Source organism: Phalangium opilio, unplaced genomic scaffold, assembly GCF_054372755.1.
Source record: "Phalangium opilio isolate 3A_F unplaced genomic scaffold, DU_Popi_V2 ptg000078l_1, whole genome shotgun sequence".
NCBI lineage: Eukaryota > Metazoa > Arthropoda > Arachnida > Opiliones > Phalangiidae > Phalangium > Phalangium opilio.
The window spans coordinates 5,716,446-5,736,267 of NW_028324186.1; the positions used below are offsets into that span (position 1 = coordinate 5,716,446).

General features: G+C 39.5%; 3 protein-coding genes across 5 annotated transcripts; 2 read left to right on the forward strand and 1 right to left on the reverse strand.

Annotated features, from left to right (window-relative positions):
• The first annotated feature begins 362 nt into the window (after positions 1-362).
• LOC149655965 (uncharacterized) lies at positions 363-1,928 on the forward strand. Its single transcript, XM_089844925.1, has 5 exons — positions 363-676; positions 735-1,202; positions 1,260-1,301; positions 1,362-1,445; positions 1,545-1,928. Exons 1-5 carry the CDS (start codon positions 660-662, stop codon positions 1,894-1,896), a joined length of 963 nt encoding a protein of 320 aa, XP_089701051.1. The 5' UTR covers positions 363-659; the 3' UTR covers positions 1,897-1,928.
• Positions 1,929-2,171: 243 nt separating this feature from the next.
• Positions 2,172-4,300, reverse strand: LOC149655966 (uncharacterized). Its single transcript, XM_089844928.1, has 4 exons — positions 3,326-4,300; positions 3,204-3,254; positions 2,987-3,138; positions 2,172-2,914 (listed from the first exon to the last, which is right to left on the reverse strand). The coding sequence occupies exons 1-4, from the start codon at positions 3,670-3,672 to the stop codon at positions 2,724-2,726; spliced, it is 741 nt and encodes a 246-aa protein (XP_089701054.1). The 5' UTR covers positions 3,673-4,300; the 3' UTR covers positions 2,172-2,723.
• A 300-nt stretch (positions 4,301-4,600) lies between these two features.
• LOC149655967 (alpha-ketoglutarate-dependent dioxygenase alkB homolog 3-like) lies at positions 4,601-5,744 on the forward strand. Of its 3 annotated transcripts, none has more exons than XR_016370281.1 (5): positions 4,601-4,739; positions 4,813-4,888; positions 4,958-5,419; positions 5,478-5,558; positions 5,617-5,646. XR_016370281.1 is itself a non-coding variant. In XM_089844926.1 (5 exons), the coding sequence occupies exons 1-5, from the start codon at positions 4,658-4,660 to the stop codon at positions 5,689-5,691; spliced, it is 750 nt and encodes a 249-aa protein (XP_089701052.1). In that variant the 5' UTR covers positions 4,601-4,657; the 3' UTR covers positions 5,692-5,744. The 3 variants fall into 3 exon arrangements, 2 of the variants coding, with proteins under 2 accessions (XP_089701052.1, XP_089701053.1); XM_089844926.1 differs by having other exon boundaries at positions 4,958-5,393; positions 5,617-5,744; XM_089844927.1 differs by lacking the exon at positions 5,617-5,646 and having other exon boundaries at positions 5,478-5,564.
• Positions 5,745-19,822: the final 14,078 nt, after the last annotated feature.

A 19,822-nucleotide genomic window follows, 5' to 3' on the forward strand; every position in this document is an offset into this window, starting at 1 on the left:
CGCTTTGAAATTGACCATAGCCCACTCGTTTCGGGATCCGCACTCTCCTCCTCTGCTAGCGCGAGCAGCTTGCGTCGTGACGCGCGAGATCGAGTGGGCTATGCTTTGACACGCTTAGAAGAAGCGTGATCGAGTGCGCCGAAATGAGTGGTCATTGTTTCCACTCCCTCAATTTTCAAATTTCAAGGTTTCTTTATTGCCATATAAGAAAAAAATACACCCTTTAATATCAGGGCGGCTCCCTCATTACATAGCCCACTCGATCGCGCGCATCACGACGCAAGCTGCACGCGCTAATGGTCATTGCTATAGCGTGACTCGCGAACAGCGCAGCGTCCGTGAACGCGAATTGAGTGGGCTACGATCCTTTTTACATACTCCATGGTATAGTAATCGGTTTTCTCCCTGAACGCAGCCAATCAAGAAAGAGATACAAGCCTTACTCTTGATTTCAAACTGTCATATTTATTTCAAAATTGCCAACTGTCAAGTTAACTTAGTTAAGCCATTTCATTTTGATTTCATGGTTAATTATTGTTGTGTTTTCTGTCTCGGAAGGATATCAAAATTGCCAACTGTCAAGTTAACTTAGTTAAGCCATTTCATTTGAATTTCATGGTTAATTCTTGTTGTGTTTTCTGTCTCAGAAGGATATTATTATGGAAGCCTCAAATAGGTATGCAATTTACCTGGTATATATTATACACATGTTAATCTATAAAAAAACCTTTTAGAGTTTCAACTGTTGACATCATCATTAACGAAACAAAATGTGCTGCAATAATATCGCCTGAAAACCGATATTCATTTATTTCAACTGATTTTTGGAAAAACCTAAACTTGAGGCCGGTGATGCGTTCGTCAAACAATCAAGGAAATGATATTCTGGGGACTACAACAGTCTATTTTCGCTTGGATATTCAGGATAAAGAAGTTAAAGAAGAAGTATTTGTAACATTGGCAGCAAAATACCCTCTTGTTTTGGGATTTGAAGTTTTGCAAAAACTGCATGTCAGTTTAACTTTTATTGATGGGCGAATGAAACTACAAAAAAGTCGCGAGGCAGAGGAAGAAAATTTAAAGAAAACTACCAGTATGACCAACAGCGGAAGATCACAAATGTTTCAACAACAAAAAAAAGAAAGTGGCAGTAATTTTACCAGAATGAATTTGGATTCTAATAGAGGAAGATTTGCCCAAAGGTTACAACAACCAAAATAAATTACATTTAGAAATATAATTGTTTTTATTAATTTTAGAGATGTAAGAAGATTTGCAGGAAGGACGGAGCCCAAATCAAGGCATATACCAAGACCAAATATTAAAAAGAAAGCTTTCTTGTAACATTTTTTTAATTTTAGGCCTAGAAGTGATAGAAGTCACAATCAAAGCTTACATAGACGTGGACAAATGAATGATTTTAAGGAAGGAAGATATTCACAAAGGTATAAGAATTAGACATTGGTAGAATGGTGTGAAATATCAGATTATGTATAGATGAATTATTTGAAATTTTAGAAATTGCTTTAATTTTATAATTTCAGGAATGTGGGAAATCCAAATCATTACAAACCTTCAACGAAAACTAAGTCTCAAACAAGCACCAAAACTTTATTCCGAAATGGATCTCAAACAAGCAGAAAAATTTCAAATCAAGATAAGTCTCAAACAAGCACACGAAAGGAAATTGCAATTGAAAACCAACATAAACTGCCGATTCTAAATGGATCTCAAACAAGCACAAAAATTTCAAATCAAGATAAGTCTCAAACAAGCATACGTAAGGAAATTGTAATTGAAAACCAACATCAACTGCCAGGAAAACGTTTAGATCCCCCATGTTATATTAACCTGCCAGGGTTTATTGAAAAGGTTCCAAAACATGTAGGCAATTAAATGGGTATAATTTCTATCATTAAATAAAACACTAAAAAGAAAACCTAGTCTTGTTGTCAAATTATTCGCAATAAAGTGTTTAAGCTTATCAATTTACTAGTTTCTATAGCGATTGATGTTTATCTCCCAATCCTATTATTAAGTTCATCGGAGCTTGTGCCCAATAATCGCATCCATATCTTAAGGCAAGTTTGCTAATCATGATGGGAAACAAACGCAGCTCGATGGGAAAGTAAAAAACTAAAAGAATAATTACCTCGAAGGCAGGGCGTGACGCGATTGATCGGTGGGGCTTATGTCAAACTCTCCATAAAATCTGAACCTAATTCGAATTTGAAAATCATTCGGAGGTATTTCTTGTATGTTTCGCTACGAAGATTGGTCTTATGATTAGAAGAATAATGGATAAAAAAATCTCTTGATTTTCCACTTCACCCTCCCTTTAAGGTCATTAAACTACCTCTCTTATTTGAACTTATTTCCCTCTGACTTTGATTTAAAGTTTGAAACTAAATTCTCACACAAAAAAATATTTGGAACATTGGAGGTTCTTAGTGAATGTGTTTTTATTTCTTTGGTTTTTTTTAATACAGTGTTACTGAAAATGTTCTTAAATGTTTTTTGTTTAGTTAACTTTTTGGTTTTTTTTTTAATACAGTGTTACTGAAAATGTTCTTAAATGTTTTTTGTTTAGTTAACTTTTTGGTTTTTTTTTTAATACAGTGTTACTGAAAATTTTCTTAAATGTTTTTTGTTTAGTTAACTTTTATCTCACTTTTCTTCTTGTTTATTTTCAATCTTGTTTTTGTTCTTTAGTTACTTTTATCTCACTTTTCTTCTTCTTTATTTTCAATCTTTTCATTTTTGTCCAAAATTTCTTCTTTATTTTCAATCTTTTCATTTTTGTCCAAAATTTCTTCTTCTTTATTTTCAGTCTTCCTTTTCTCCAAAATTTGTTCTTGTTTCTTATCAAAGTTGCTTTTGCCTTCAAGTTCCATTTTAGCACCACGCTCTGACCCTGAATGAGAGATAATTATCACATAACGCTTCAACATTACACTTTTAACATCGCTCTTTCCATTATCATTACCTTTTATCGATTTTGGTGACCAAAACTCATCTGACAGATTTGATAATTCAAGTTCATCTTCAATTAGAATGTCTTGTGAAGAAAAATCAAAATCTTCATGTCGTCGTTTTGTTGGTGTGGAGAGAGAAGGGCTCCAGCCTGACATTTTTTGACTAAAATACAAGAATTTAAAATTAATATTATATTGTATAACTGTAATAAAAAATTCAGAACTTACGGTGATTTATACGGAGAGATTGGGGACATGCTGGAAGTTTGGGCCCATGGTCTTTATGTCAAATAAAAAAAAATAATTAATCATACTAAATGATTCATTAATAATTTTGAATTTAAAATTACAGGTCGTAGTTCAAAGTAAAGACTCCATTTCTTTTGACACAAAAAGCTTTCACAGAGCCCCGCAAATCCTTGCTATAATTCCATGCATGGTATTGTGCGTATATTGCACTCCTAAAATCGAAATACGCAGTCCCTAGCTTAAGTTGTTGAAAAACTTTCACCAGTAAATCTTCCTTCACGCCATTGACATATGCAAATGCCAAAATTTTTATAATTTGGTCCGGTGTCTCGCGGTGTTTTAAGAAAATGAGCCGCTTTATGTCTTTTGGCCAGAAACTTTTCGGACCGATGATACGCTCCATTTCTAGCATTGGGTTTTTAGGTTGTTGCCCATTGTTTGTGGCCATATTTAACCGAAACCAAATAAAAATTTGACGTAGCGGAGAAAAATTCAATATACCACAAGTCAGCGCGCAACCAAACCAAACCAAAACGAAACTAAAACTTGGTTCAAAATTTGTAATACCGTTAAGGCAAGTAGTTCTGAATACCACAAGTCAGCACGCAACAAAACTAAACTAAAAGTTTGTACCACAAGTCAGCGCGCAACCAAACCAAAACTTAGTTCAAAATTTGTAATACCGTTAAGGCAAGTAGTTCTAAATACCACAAGTCAGCGCGCAACCAAACGAAAACTAAACTAAAACTTAGTTCAAAATTTGTAATACCGTTAAGGCAAGTGGTTCTAAATACCACAAGTCAATGCGCAATCAAACCAAACCTAAACTAAAACTTAGTACCACAAGTCAGCGCGCAACCAAACCAAAACTAAAACTAAACTTCAAAATCTGTAATTCCGTTATTAGCAGTAGTGAATGAAGCACACGATAGGGGGCTAAAACCTCTAGAAAATTCCATTGGCAATTTTCCATGGAGTAGTTATACTGGATATACATTTTTCCATGGAGTAGTTATACTGGATATACATTTTTCCATGGAGTAGTTATACTGGATATGCATTTTTCCATGGAGTAGTTATACTGGATATGCATTTTTCCATGGAATAGTTTTACTGGATATTGTTCATGAAATTAGTTTAAATATACGAAGAGAAGCCTAGACCAGAGTGGGAAATAAGGCGGTGGCACAGGGCCAATGACCAGTTTATAAATTAAATCGGAGGGGGGAGGTCAGTGGTCTACGGGACGGCTAAGAAAATTCAGAGGACACAGCATAACTGAGCATATTAGTAGAGGGCAGGATATAAGCTTGGCAAAGACTCGGCTTTCATTAAATGAATGGTCATCTTAAGAGTTTTAGTGTTTTACGACTGAGTGGTCAATCAACATTTTTCGTTGAAACCTAGAAATTAACAAAAGCGTATAGAAAACCATGAACGAGGAGGCTAAAAGGCGTGCTAGAATGCAAGCCTCGCAAGGTATATTTTCTTTGGACAACAAATGGAACAATAAAGGTTGAAAATTAAATTGAAATAAAATAATTAAAAAATGAATTGATTAAATATGAAATTTCTGTCTCTCTTCCAGTAAAATGCACCGAATTCACCAATGATCATTTCAAAAAATGGATTATTTTGGATCCCTCAGCAGAAAACCCTTCTTTGTAAGTCGCCCTGTTTTCCGATAGTAGATTCATTTAATTTGACAGTCTGACTCTTTTAAATGTTTTTAGACTCTACTATGACCCAAACTTTTTGCATACTGACGAAGCGACTCTTTATTACGAAATGATAAAAACCAGTGTAGAATGGGAACAAAAGGTACAGTATCGAGATGGAAATGCTGTACCAGTGCCCAGACTAACATGTTGGTTTGGGCCATTGGCCTACGGCTACGGGAAGGGAATATCACACAAACCAAATGAAAAGTGGTCACCTTACGCTCACACATTAAAAAAAAAGATCGAGAATTATTTAAAAGAGAATTGCGACGAAAATTCAGTAGAATTAAGAGATGCCAATTTTAATTCTGTATTATTAAATTTCTACCGTAACGGAAAAGATGGCGTCGCATGGCATAGCGATGATGAAAAAACTTTGGGGGTTTGCCCCACAATAGCCTCAGTATCCTTGGGTGAAACGAGAATTTTTGAATTAAAGAGATATTCCGTAAGAAAAGAGTAAAGAGATATTCCGTAAGAAAAGAGTTTAGTTCAATAATTAAATATTTAATTCCAATGAAAAAAACTATAGGGTTTTGACGCTGAATTCCGGGTGCATTTAAAAAATGGAAGTTTGCTGATAATGTCGGGTAACACCCAGCTGGATTGGAAAGTATTTATAATTAAATAGTTATTAATTGACCAAAATAATTTAACTGTAACATTTGCAGCACCGAGTTCCAACAGAAAACCATGATAAACAACCCAGAATCAATCTCACCTTCCGGAACATTCAACCCATTTGAAAATAAAAAAAAATAAACATTTCATCAATTGTAAATTTATTTGCACTTTCAACGATAATTTTAAATAAACAAATTAAAAAATCATGTCATAATAGTAGTTATTTTAAGGAACTTCAATTGAAATACTAGTAAACTGAATTTGGAGTAGAAACTTTTAGCCGCGTTGTTGACTTTACAATTGAAATCTGTAATTTGAGCCAACCTACGAATTTAATTATTACGTTCATATTTTATTTACTGAATATATGACAAATTTTAATCAACTTTACAATTGAAATCTGTAATTTGAGCCAACCTACGAATTTAATTATTACGTTCATATTTTATTTACCGAATTTCCAAGTTGTCATAACCAGATTCATTTACCATTACCGTTAGTAGAAAAATCCGTTTATGTTGTATTTAGCCATGCATAGATTCATCGTGATTGTCAGTAAAAAAACAGTGCTTTTTAAACGTTGTATTTTAACAATGCTTACCTTTACACAATGGTGTTTTTACGTTCATCTTTTAATTACTGAATGTCCTAGTTTTCATAACCAGATTGGTTCACAGTTAATGTTAGTAGGATTACAGGCTTCATATTTTCTTTACTGAATGTCCTAGACAGCTAGACTCCAGATTTTTTTTTTGCTCCATTTAATTGTCGAGCTAGGGCTTAACGCCTTACAGTTACAGCTCCAATCTAACTAACATAAATTAACGAAATAGTGCACTGATAATAATTGATAATGATTGAATCGCTAAGCCTTTGCTTACATCTACAATTCTCCCTTTGGCCACAATACACGATCAATTTATACATAATTGTCGTTAAAGGATTGGCGCACCGAGATGAAGTTTATTTAATTATATGTTCATTTTAAAATTAATTAAACTAGATCAATTATTGAATAGATTACCCCTCAGGCGAGCCGCTCGACATAATAATAACAACACGGTAAAAAAATGTAAACAAGAGAGACACTGGGGATTGGGTAAAGGGAAAAGGTGGGAGTCATAGCAACAGTAATCCTGTCGAATAGCGGCGGTCCGGCTTCTAAACACCATAAAAGGTGGGGCTTCTAAACACCAAAAAAGGAGGGGCTTTTGCACACGAAAAAAAGGGGAAAAAAGAGGGGTGAAAGGGGAGAAAAGAGGGGAAAAAAAGATTGTCCGTTTAAAGTTGCTGATACCTTTGGTCTGCCATAGATGGCAGCACCAAAGCAAAAATGGAGAAAGAATTAAGAAATATGGGGGAAAACCTTAAAAAAATTGAGGAAACAATAAGTTTCCAAGGATGCCAGGTGTCCCAGGTAACGATAAATTTTTACGTTGGAGGCCGCCGGAACAATGGCACTGAGGAAAGAAACATTTGTACAAGTGGCAAAAATTGGGGAATTTCCCGGAAAAAAATTTCCTTTAACCTGTAGACGGGCTGAATGGTCTTTCGGGTTCGATTTGTTGCCATCTTTTTAAATGGAAGCCAAAAACTTAAAACCCTTCTTTATGGAATAATGTCCGCATGAAAAGTAGCAAGAAATGTCCCGACGGGCTGACGGGCAACGCCGAGTGCCTTCGCTCCTTACAAAAATGGAGAAAGAATTAAGAAATATGGGGGAAAACCTCAAAAAAATTGAGGAAACAATAAGTTTCCAAGGATGCCAGGTGTCCCAGGTAACGATAAATTTTTACGTTGGAGGCCGCCGGAACAATGGCACTGAGGAAAGAAACATTTGTACAAGTGGCAAAAATATCTGGAATTTCCCGGAAAAAAAATTTCCTTTAACCTGTAGACGGGCTGAATGGTCTTTCGGGTTCGAGTTGTTGCCATCTTTTTAAATGGCGGCCAAAAACTTAAAACCCTTCTTTATGGAATAATGTCCGCATTAAAAGTAGCAAGAAATGTCCCGACGGGCAACGCCGAGTGCCTTCGCTCCTTACAAAAATGGAGAAAGAATTAAGAAATATGGGGGAAAACCTAAAAAAATTGAGGAAACAATAAGTTTCCAAGGATGCCAGGTGTCCCAGGTAACGATAAATTTTTACGTTGGAGGCCGCCGGAACAATGGCACTGAGGAAAGAAACATTTGTACAAGTGGCAAAAATTGGGGAATTTCCCGGAAAAAAATTTCCTTTAACCTGTAGACGGGCTGAATGGTCTTTCGGGTTCGATTTGTTGCCATCTTTTTAAATGGAGGCCAAAAACTTAAAACCCTTCTTTATGGAATAATGTCCGCATGAAAAGTAGCAAGAAATGTCCCGACGGGCTGACGGGCAACGCCGAGTGCCTTCGCTCCTTACAAAAATGGAGAATTAAGAAATATGGGGGAAAACCTCAAAAAAATTGAGGAAACAATAAGTTTCCAAGGATGCCAGGTGTCCCAGGTAACGATAAATTTTTACGTTGGAGGCCGCCGGAACAATGGCACTGAGGAAAGAAACATTTGTACAAGTGGCAAAAATATCTGGAATTTCCCGGAAAAAAAATTTCCTTTAACCTGTAGACGGGCTGAATGGTCTTTCGGGTTCGAGTTGTTGCCATCTTTTTAAATGGCGGCCAAAAACTTAAAACCCTTCTTTATGGAATAATGTCCGCATGAAAAGTAGCAAGAAATGTCCCGACGGGCAACGCCGAGTGCCTTCGCTCCTTACAAAAATGGAGAAAGAATTAAGAAATATGGGGGAAAACCTAAAAAAATTGAGGAAACAATAAGTTTCCAAGGATGCCAGGTGTCCCAGGTAACGATAAATTTTTACGCTGGAGGCCGCCGGAACAATGGCACTGAGGAAAGAAACATTTGTACAAGTGGCAAAAATTGGGGAATTTCCCGGAAAAAAATTTCCTTTAACCTGTAGACGGGCTGAATGGTCTTTCGGGTTCGATTTGTTGCCATCTTTTTAAATGGAGGCCAAAAACTTAAAACCCTTCTTTATGGAATAATGTCCGCATGAAAAGTAGCAAGAAATGTCCCGACGGGCTGACGGGCAACGCCGAGTGCCTTCGCTCCTTACAAAAATGGAGAAATAATTAAGAAATATGGGGGAAAACCTCAAAAAAATTGAGGAAACAATAAGTTTCCAAGGATGCCAGGTGTCCCAGGTAACGATAAATTTTTACGTTGGAGGCCGCCGGAACAATGGCACTGAGGAAAGAAACATTTGTACAAGTGGCAAAAATATCTGGAATTTCCCGGAAAAAAAATTTCCTTTAACCTGTAGACGGGCTGAATGGTCTTTCGGGTTCGAGTTGTTGCCATCTTTTTAAATGGCGGCCAAAAACTTAAAACCCTTCTTTATGGAATAATGTCCGCATGAAAAGTAGCAAGAAATGTCCCGACGGGCAGACGGGCAACGCCGAGTGCCTTCGCTCCTTACAAAAATGGAGAAAGAATTAAGAAATATGGGGGAAAACCTCAAAAAAATTGAGGAAACAATAAGTTTCCAAGGATGCCAGGTGTCCCAGGTAACGATAAATTTTTACGTTGGAGGCCGCCGGAACAATGGCACTGAGGAAAGAAACATTTGTACAAGTGGCAAAAAATGGGGAATTTCCCAGAAAAAAATTTCCTTTAACCTGTAGACGGGCTGAATGGTCTTTCGGGTTCGAGTTGTTGCCATCTTTTTAAATGGCGGCCAAAAACTTAAAACCCTTCTTTATGGAATAATGTCCGCATGAAGAGTAGCAAGAAATGTCCCGACGGGCAGACGGGCAACGCCGAGTGCCTTCGCTCCTTACAAAAATGGAGAAAGAATTAAGAAATATGGGGGAAAACCTCAAAAAAGTTGAGGAAACAATAAGTTTCCAAGGATGCCAGGTGTCCCAGGTAACGATAAATTTTTACGTTGGAGGCCGCCGGAACAATGGCACTGAGGAAAGAAACATTTGTACAAGTGGCAAAAAAATGGGGAATTTCCCGGAAAAAAAATTTCCTTTAACCTGTAGACGGGCTGAATGGTCTTTCGGGTTCGATTTCTTTCCATCTTTTTAAATGCCGGCCAAAAACTTAAAACCCTTCTTTATGGAATAATGTCCGCATGAAAAGTAGCAAGAAATGTCCCGACGGGCAACGCCGAGTGCCTTCGCTCCTTACAAAAATGGAGAAAGAATTAAGAAATATGGGGGAAAACCTCAAAAAAATTGAGGAAACAATAAGTTTCCAAGGATGCCAGGTGTCCCAGGTAACGATAAATTTTTACGTTGGAGGCCGCCGGAACAATGGCACTGAGGAAAGAAACATTTGTACAAGTGGCAAAAAATGGGGAATTTCCCAGAAAAAAATTTCCTTTAACCTGTAGACGGGCTGAATGGTCTTTCGGGTTCGATTTGTTGCCATCTTTTTAAATGGAGGCCAAAAACTTAAAACCCTTCTTTATGGAATAATGTCCGCATGAAAAGTAGCAAGAAATGTCCCGACGGGCAACGCCGAGTGCCTTCGCTCCTTACAAAAATGGAGAAAGAATTAAGAAATATGGGGGAAAACCTAAAAAAATTGAGGAAACAATAAGTTTCCAAGGATGCCAGGTGTCCCAGGTAACGATAAATTTTTACGTTGGAGGCCGCCGGAACAATGGCACTGAGGAAAGAAACATTTGTACAAGTGGCAAAAATTGGGGAATTTCCCGGAAAAAAATTTCCTTTAACCTGTAGACGGGCTGAATGGTCTTTCGGGTTCGATTTGTTGCCATCTTTTTAAATGGAGGCCAAAAACTTAAAACCCTTCTTTATGGAATAATGTCCGCATGAAAAGTAGCAAGAAATGTCCCGACGGGCTGACGGGCAACGCCGAGTGCCTTCGCTCCTTACAAAAATGGAGAAAGAATTAAGAAATATGGGGGAAAACCTCAAAAAAATTGAGGAAACAATAAGTTTCCAAGGATGCCAGGTGTCCCAGGTAACGATAAATTTTTACGTTGGAGGCCGCCGGAACAATGGCACTGAGGAAAGAAACATTTGTACAAGTGGCAAAAATATCTGGAATTTCCCGGAAAAAAAATTTACTTTAACCTGTAGACGGGCTGAATGGTCTTTCGGGTTCGAGTTGTTGCCATCTTTTTAAATGGCGGCCAAAAACTTAAAACCCTTCTTTATGGAATAATGTCCGCATGAAAAGTAGCAAGAAATGTCCCGACGGGCAGACGGGCAACGCCGAGTGCCTTCGCTCCTTACAAAAATGGAGGAAGAATTAAGAAATATGGGGGAAAACCTCAAAAAAATTGAGGAAACAATAAGTTTCCAAGGATGCCAGGTGTCCCAGGTAACGATAAATTTTTACGTTGGAGGCCGCCGGAACAATGGCACTGAGGAAAGAAACATTTGTACAAGTGGCAAAAAATGGGGAATTTCCCAGAAAAAAATTTCCTTTAACCTGTAGACGGGCTGAATGGTCTTTCGGGTTCGATTTGTTGCCATCTTTTTAAATGGAGGCCAAAAACTTAAAACCCTTCTTTATGGAATAATGTCCGCATGAAAAGTAGCAAGAAATGTCCCGACGGGCTGACGGGCAACGCCGAGTGCCTTCGCTCCTTACAAAAATGGAGAAAGAATTAAGAAATATGGGGGAAAACCTAAAAAAATTGAGGAAACAATAAGTTTCCAAGGATGCCAGGTGTCCCAGGTAACGATAAATTTTTACGTTGGAGGCCGCCGGAACAATGGCACTGAGGAAAGAAACATTTGTACAAGTGGCAAAAATTGGGGAATTTCCCGGAAAAAAATTTCCTTTAACCTGTAGACGGGCTGAATGGTCTTTCGGGTTCGATTTGTTGCCATCTTTTTAAATGGAGGCCAAAAACTTAAAACCCTTCTTTATGGAATAATGTCCGCATGAAAAGTAGCAAGAAATGTCCCGACGGGCAACGCCGAGTGCCTTCGCTCCTTACAAAAATGGAGAAAGAATTAAGAAATATGGGGGAAAACCTCAAAAAAATTGAGGAAACAATAAGTTTCCAAGGATGCCAGGTGTCCCAGGTAACGATAAATTTTTACGTTGGAGGCCGCCGGAACAATGGCACTGAGGAAAGAAACATTTGTACAAGTGGCAAAAAATGGGGAATTTCCCAGAAAAAAATTTCCTTTAACCTGTAGACGGGCTGAATGGTCTTTCGGGTTCGATTTGTTGCCATCTTTTTAAATGGAGGCCAAAAACTTAAAACCCTTCTTTATGGAATAATGTCCGCATGAAAAGTAGCAAGAAATGTCCCGACGGGCTGACGGGCAACGCCGAGTGCCTTCGCTCCTTACAAAAATGGAGAAAGAATTAAGAAATATGGGGGAAAACCTAAAAAAATTGAGGAAACAATAAGTTTCCAAGGATGCCAGGTGTCCCAGGTAACGATAAATTTTTACGTTGGAGGCCGCCGGAACAATGGCACTGAGGAAAGAAACATTTGTACAAGTGGCAAAAATTGGGGAATTTCCCGGAAAAAAATTTCCTTTAACCTGTAGACGGGCTGAATGGTCTTTCGGGTTCGATTTGTTGCCATCTTTTTAAATGGAGGCCAAAAACTTAAAACCCTTCTTTATGGAATAATGTCCGCATGAAAAGTAGCAAGAAATGTCCCGACGGGCTGACGGGCAACGCCGAGTGCCTTCGCTCCTTACAAAAATGGAGAAAGAATTAAGAAATATGGGGGAAAACCTCAAAAAAATTGAGGAAACAATAAGTTTCCAAGGATGCCAGGTGTCCCAGGTAACGATAAATTTTTACGTTGGAGGCCGCCGGAACAATGGCACTGAGGAAAGAAACATTTGTACAAGTGGCAAAAATATCTGGAATTTCCCGGAAAAAAAATTTACTTTAACCTGTAGACGGGCTGAATGGTCTTTCGGGTTCGAGTTGTTGCCATCTTTTTAAATGGCGGCCAAAAACTTAAAACCCTTCTTTATGGAATAATGTCCGCATGAAAAGTAGCAAGAAATGTCCCGACGGGCAGACAGGCAACGCCGAGTGCCTTCGCTCCTTACAAAAATGGAGAAAGAATTAAGAAATATGGGGGAAAACCTCAAAAAAATTGAGGAAACAATAAGTTTCCAAGGATGCCAGGTGTCCCAGGTAACGATAAATTTTTACGTTGGAGGCCGCCGGAACAATGGCACTGAGGAAAGAAACATTTGTACAAGTGGCAAAAAATGGGGAATTTCCCAGAAAAAAATTTCCTTTAACCTGTAGACGGGCTGAATGGTCTTTCGGGTTCGAGTTGTTGCCATCTTTTTAAATGGCGGCCAAAAACTTAAAACCCTTCTTTATGGAATAATGTCCGCATGAAAAGTAGCAAGAAATGTCCCGACGGGCAACGCCGAGTGCCTTCGCTCCTTACAAAAATGGAGAAAGAATTAAGAAATATGGGGGAAAACCTAAAAAAATTGAGGAAACAATAAGTTTCCAAGGATGCCAGGTGTCCCAGGTAACGATAAATTTTTACGTTGGAGGCCGCCGGAACAACGGCACTGAGGAAAGAAACATTTGTACAAGTGGCAAAAATTGGGGAATTTCCCGGAAAAAAATTTCCTTTAACCTGTAGACGGGCTGAATGGTCTTTCGGGTTCGATTTGTTGCCATCTTTTTAAATGGAGGCCAAAAACTTAAAACCCTTCTTTATGGAATAATGTCCGCATGAAAAGTAGCAAGAAATGTCCCGACGGGCTGACGGGCAACGCCGAGTGCCTTCGCTCCTTACAAAAATGGAGAAAGAATTAAGAAATATGGGGGAAAACCTCAAAAAAATTGAGGAAACAATAAGTTTCCAAGGATGCCAGGTGTCCCAGGTAACGATAAATTTTTACGTTGGAGGCCGCCGGAACAATGGCACTGAGGAAAGAAACATTTGTACAAGTGGCAAAAATATCTGGAATTTCCCGGAAAAAAAATTTCCTTTAACCTGTAGACGGGCTGAATGGTCTTTCGGGTTCGAGTTGTTGCCATCTTTTTAAATGGCGGCCAAAAACTTAAAACCCTTCTTTATGGAATAATGTCCGCATGAAAAGTAGCAAGAAATGTCCCGACGGGCAGACGGGCAACGCCGAGTGCCTTCGCTCCTTACAAAAATGGAGAAAGAATTAAGAAATATGGGGGAAAACCTCAAAAAAATTGAGGAAACAATAAGTTTCCAAGGATGCCAGGTGTCCCAGGTAACGATAAATTTTTACGTTGGAGGCCGCCGGAACAATGGCACTGAGGAAAGAAACATTTGTACAAGTGGCAAAAAATGGGGAATTTCCCAGAAAAAAATTTCCTTTAACCTGTAGACGGGCTGAATGGTCTTTCGGGTTCGAGTTGTTGCCATCTTTTTAAATGGCGGCCAAAAACTTAAAACCCTTCTTTATGGAATAATGTCCGCATGAAAAGTAGCAAGAAATGTCCCGACGGGCAGACGGGCAACGCCGAGTGCCTTCGCTCCTTACAAAAATGGAGAAAGAATTAAGAAATATGGGGGAAAACCTCAAAAAAATTGAGGAAACAATAAGTTTCCAAGGATCCCAGGTGTCCCAGGTAACGATAAATTTTTACGTTGGAGGCCGCCGGAACAATGGCACTGAGGAAAGAAACATTTGTACAAGTGGCAAAAATTGGGGAATTTCCCGGAAAAAAATTTCCTTTAACCTGTAGACGGGCTGAATGGTCTTTCGGGTTCGATTTGTTGCCATCTTTTTAAATGGAGGCCAAAAACTTAAAACCCTTCTTTATGGAATAATGTCCGCATGAAAAGTAGCAAGAAATGTCCCGACGGGCTGACGGGCAACGCCGAGTGCCTTCGCTCCTTACAAAAATGGAGAAAGAATTAAGAAATATGGGGGAAAACCTCAAAAAAATTGAGGAAACAATAAGTTTCCAAGGATGCCAGGTGTCCCAGGTAACGATAAATTTTTACGTTGGAGGCCACCGGAACAATGGCACTGAGGAAAGAAACATTTGTACAAGTGGCAAAAATATCTGGAATTTCCCGGAAAAAAAATTTCCTTTAACCTGTAGACGGGCTGAATGGTCTTTCGGGTTCGAGTTGTTGCCATCTTTTTAAATGGCGGCCAAAAACTTAAAACCCTTCTTTATGGAATAATGTCCGCATGAAAAGTAGCAAGAAATGTCCTGACGGGCAGACGGGCAACGCCGAGTGCCTTCGCTCCTTACAAAAATGGAGAAAGAATTAAGAAATATGGGGGAAAACCTCAAAAAAATTGAGGAAACAATAAGTTTCCAAGGATGCCAGGTGTCCCAGGTAACGATAAATTTTTACGTTGGAGGCCGCCGGAACAATGGCACTGAGGAAAGAAACATTTGTACAAGTGGCAAAAAATGGGGAATTTCCCAGAAAAAAATTTCCTTTAACCTGTAGACGGGCTGAATGGTCTTTCGGGTTCGAGTTGTTGCCATCTTTTTAAATGGCGGCCAAAAACTTAAAACCCTTCTTTATGGAATAATGTCCGCATGAAAAGTAGCAAGAAATGTCCCGACGGGCAGACGGGCAACGCCGAGTGCCTTCGCTCCTTACAAAAATGGAGAAAGAATTAAGAAATATGGGGGAAAACCTCAAAAAAGTTGAGGAAACAATAAGTTTCCAAGGATGCCAGGTGTCCCAGGTAACGATAAATTTTTACGTTGGAGGCCGCCGGAACAATGGCACTGAGGAAAGAAACATTTGTACAAGTGGCAAAAAAATGGGGAATTTCCCGGAAAAAAAATTTCCTTTAACCTGTAGACGGGCTGAATGGTCTTTCGGGTTCGAGTTGTTGCCATCTTTTTAAATGGCGGCCAAAAACTTAAAACCCTTCTTTATGGAATAATGTCCGCATGAAAAGTAGCAAGAAATGTCCCGACGGGCAGACGGGCAACGCCGAGTGCCTTCGCTCCTTACAAAAATGGAGAAAGAATTAAGAAATATGGGGGAAAACCTCAAAAAAATTGAGGAAACAATAAGTTTCCAAGGATGCCAGGTGTCCCAGGTAACGATAAATTTTTACGTTGGAGGCCGCCGGAACAATGGCACTGAGGAAAGAAACATTTGTACAAGTGGCAAAAAATGGGGAATTTCCCAGAAAAAAATTTCCTTTAACCTGTAGACGGGCTGAATGGTCTTTCGGGTTCGAGTTGTTGCCATCTTTTTAAATGGCGGCCAAAAACTTAAAACCCTTCTTTATGGAATAATGTCCGCATGAAAAGTAGCAAGAAATGTCCCGACGGGCAGACGGGCAACGCCGAGTGCCTTCGCTCCTTACAAAAATGGAGAAAGAATTAAGAAATATGGGGGAAAACCTCAAAAAAGTTGAGGAAACAATAAGTTTCCAAGGATGCCAGGTGTCCCAGGTAACGATAAATTTTTACGTTGGAGGCCGCCGGAACAATGGCACTGAGGAAAGAAACATTTGTACAAGTGGCAAAAAAATGGGGAATTTCCCGGAAAAAAATTTCCTTTAACCTGTAGACGGGCTGAATGGTCTTTCGGGTTCGATTTCTTTCCATCTTTTTAAATGCCGGCCAAAAACTTAAAACCCTTCTTTATGGAATAATGTCCGCATGAAAAGTAGCAAGAAATGTCCCGACGGGCAACGCCGAGTGCCTTCGCTCCTTACAAAAATGGAGAAAGAATTAAGAAATATGGGGGAAAACCTCAAAAAAATTGAGGAAACAATAAGTTTCCAAGGATGCCAGGTGTCCCAGGTAACGATAAATTTTTACGTTGGAGGCCGCCGGAACAATGGCACTGAGGAAAGAAACATTTGTACAAGTGGCAAAAAATGGGGAATTTCCCAGAAAAAAATTTCCTTTAACCTGTAGACGGGCTGAATGGTCTTTCGGGTTCGATTTGTTGCCATCTTTTTAAATGGAGGCCAAAAACTTAAAACCCTTCTTTATGGAATAATGTCCGCATGAAAAGTAGCAAGAAATGTCCCGACGGGCTGACGGGCAACGCCGAGTGCCTTCGCTCCTTACAAAAATGGAGAAAGAATTAAGAAATATGGGGGAAAACCTCAAAAAAATTGAGGAAACAATAAGTTTCCAAGGATGCCAGGTGTCCCAGGTAACGATAAATTTTTACGTTGGAGGCCGCCGGAACAATGGCACTGAGGAAAGAAACATTTGTACAAGTGGCAAAAATATCTGGAATTTCCCGGAAAAAAAATTTCCTTTAACCTGTAGACGGGCTGAATGGTCTTTCGGGTTCGAGTTGTTGCCATCTTTTTAAATGGCGGCCAAAAACTTAAAACCCTTCTTTATGGAATAATGTCCGCATGAAAAGTAGCAAGAAATGTCCCGACGGGCAGACGGGCAACGCCGAGTGCCTTCGCTCCTTACAAAAATGGAGAAAGAATTAAGAAATATGGGGGAAAACCTCAAAAAATTGAGGAAACAATAAGTTTCCAAGGATGCCAGGTGTCCCAGGTAACGATAAATTTTTACGTTGGAGGCCGCCGGAACAATGGCACTGAGGAAAGAAACATTTGTACAAGTGGCAAAAAATGGGGAATTTCCCAGAAAAAAATTTCCTTTAACCTGTAGACGGGCTGAATGGTCTTTCGGGTTCGAGTTGTTGCCATCTTTTTAAATGGCGGCCAAAAACTTAAAACCCTTCTTTATGGAATAATGTCCGCATGAAAAGTAGCAAGAAATGTCCCGACGGGCAGACGGGCAACGCCGAGTGCCTTCGCTCCTTACAAAAATGGAGAAAGAATTAAGAAATATGGGGGAAAACCTCAAAAAAGTTGAGGAAACAATAAGTTTCCAAGGATGCCAGGTGTCCCAGGTAACGATAAATTTTTACGTTGGAGGCCGCCGGAACAATGGCACTGAGGAAAGAAACATTTGTACAAGTGGCAAAAAAATGGGGAATTTCCCGGAAAAAAAATTTCCTTTAACCTGTAGACGGGCTGAATGGTCTTTCGGGTTCGATTTCTTTCCATCTTTTTAAATGGAGGCCAAAAACTTAAAACCCTTCTTTATGGAATAATGTCCGCATGAAAAGTAGCAAGAAATGTCCCGACGGGCAACGCCGAGTGCCTTCGCTCCTTACAAAAATGGAGAAAGAATTAAGAAATATGGGGGAAAACCTCAAAAAAATTGAGGAAACAATAAGTTTCCAAGGATGCCAGGTGTCCCAGGTAACGATAAATTTTTACGTTGGAGGCCGCCGGAACAATGGCACTGAGGAAAGAAACATTTGTACAAGTGGCAAAAAATGGGGAATTTCCCAGAAAAAAATTTCCTTTAACCTGTAGACGGGCTGAATGGTCTTTCGGGTTCGATTTGTTGCCATCTTTTTAAATGGAGGCCAAAAACTTAAAACCCTTCTTTATGGAATAATGTCCGCATGAAAAGTAGCAAGAAATGTCCCGACGGGCTGACGGGCAACGCCGAGTGCCTTCGCTCCTTACAAAAATGGAGAAAGAATTAACAAATATGGGGGAAAACCTCAAAAAAATTGAGGAAACAATAAGTTTCCAAGGATCCCAGGTGTCCCAGGTAACGATAAATTTTTACGTTGGAGGCCGCCGGAACAATGGCACTGAGGAAAGAAACATTTGTACAAGTGGCAAAAATATCTGGAATTTCCCGGAAAAAAATTTTCCTTTAACCTGTAGACGGGCTGAATGGTCTTTCGGGTTCGAGTTGTTGCCATCTTTTTAAATGGCGGCCAAAAACTTAAAACCCTTCTTTATGGAATAATGTCCGCATGAAAAGTAGCAAGAAATGTCCCGACGGGCAGACGGGCAACGCCGAGTGCCTTCGCTCCTTACAAAAATGGAGAAAGAATTAAGAAATATGGGGGAAAACCTCAAAAAAATTGAGGAAACAATAAGTTTCCAAGGATGCCAGGTGTCCCAGGTAACGATAAATTTTTACGTTGGAGGCCGCCGGAACAATGGCACTGAGGAAAGAAACATTTGTACAAGTGGCAAAAAATGGGGAATTTCCCAGAAAAAAATTTCCTTTAACCTGTAGACGGGCTGAATGGTCTTTCGGGTTCGAGTTGTTGCCATCTTTTTAAATGGCGGCCAAAAACTTAAAACCCTTCTTTATGGAATAATGTCCGCATGAAAAGTAGCAAGAAATGTCCCGACGGGCAGACGGGCAACGCCGAGTGCCTTCGCTCCTTACAAAAATGGAGAAAGAATTAAGAAATATGGGGGAAAACCTCAAAAAAGTTGAGGAAACAATAAGTTTCCAAGGATGCCAGGTGTCCCAGGTAACGATAAATTTTTACGTTGGAGGCCGCCGGAACAATGGCACTGAGGAAAGAAACATTTGTACAAGTGGCAAAAAAATGGGGAATTTCCCGGAAAAAAAATTTCCTTTAACCTGTAGACGGGCTGAATGGTCTTTCGGGTTCGATTTCTTTCCATCTTTTTAAATGCCGGCCAAAAACTTAAAACCCTTCTTTATGGAATAATGTCCGCATGAAAAGTAGCAAGAAATGTCCCGACGGGCAACGCCGAGTGCCTTCGCTCCTTACAAAAATGGAGAAAGAATTAAGAAATATGGGGGAAAACCTCAAAAAAATTGAGGAAACAATAAGTTTCCAAGGATGCCAGGTGTCCCAGGTAACGATAAATTTTTACGTTGGAGGCCGCCGGAACAATGGCACTGAGGAAAGAAACATTTGTACAAGTGGCAAAAAATGGGGAATTTCCCAGAAAAAAATTTCCTTTAACCTGTAGACGGGCTGAATGGTCTTTCGGGTTCGATTTGTTGCCATCTTTTTAAATGGAGGCCAAAAACTTAAAACCCTTCTTTATGGAATTATGTCCGCATGAAAAGTAGCAAGAAATGTCCCGACGGGCTGACGGGCAACGCCGAGTGCCTTCGCTCCTTACAAAAATGGAGAAAGAATTAAGAAATATGGGGGAAAACCTCAAAAAAATTGAGGAAACAATAAGTTTCCAAGGATCCCAGGTGTCCCAGGTAACGATAAATTTTTACGTTGGAGGCCGCCGGAACAATGGCACTGAGGAAAGAAACATTTGTACAAGTGGCAAAAATATCTGGAATTTCCCGGAAAAAAAATTTCCTTTAACCTGTAGACGGGCTGAATGGTCTTTCGGGTTCGAGTTGTTGCCATCTTTTTAAATGGCGGCCAAAAACTTAAAACCCTTCTTTATCGAATAATGTCCGCATGAAAATAAGCAAGAAATGTCCCGACGGGCTGACGGGCAACACCG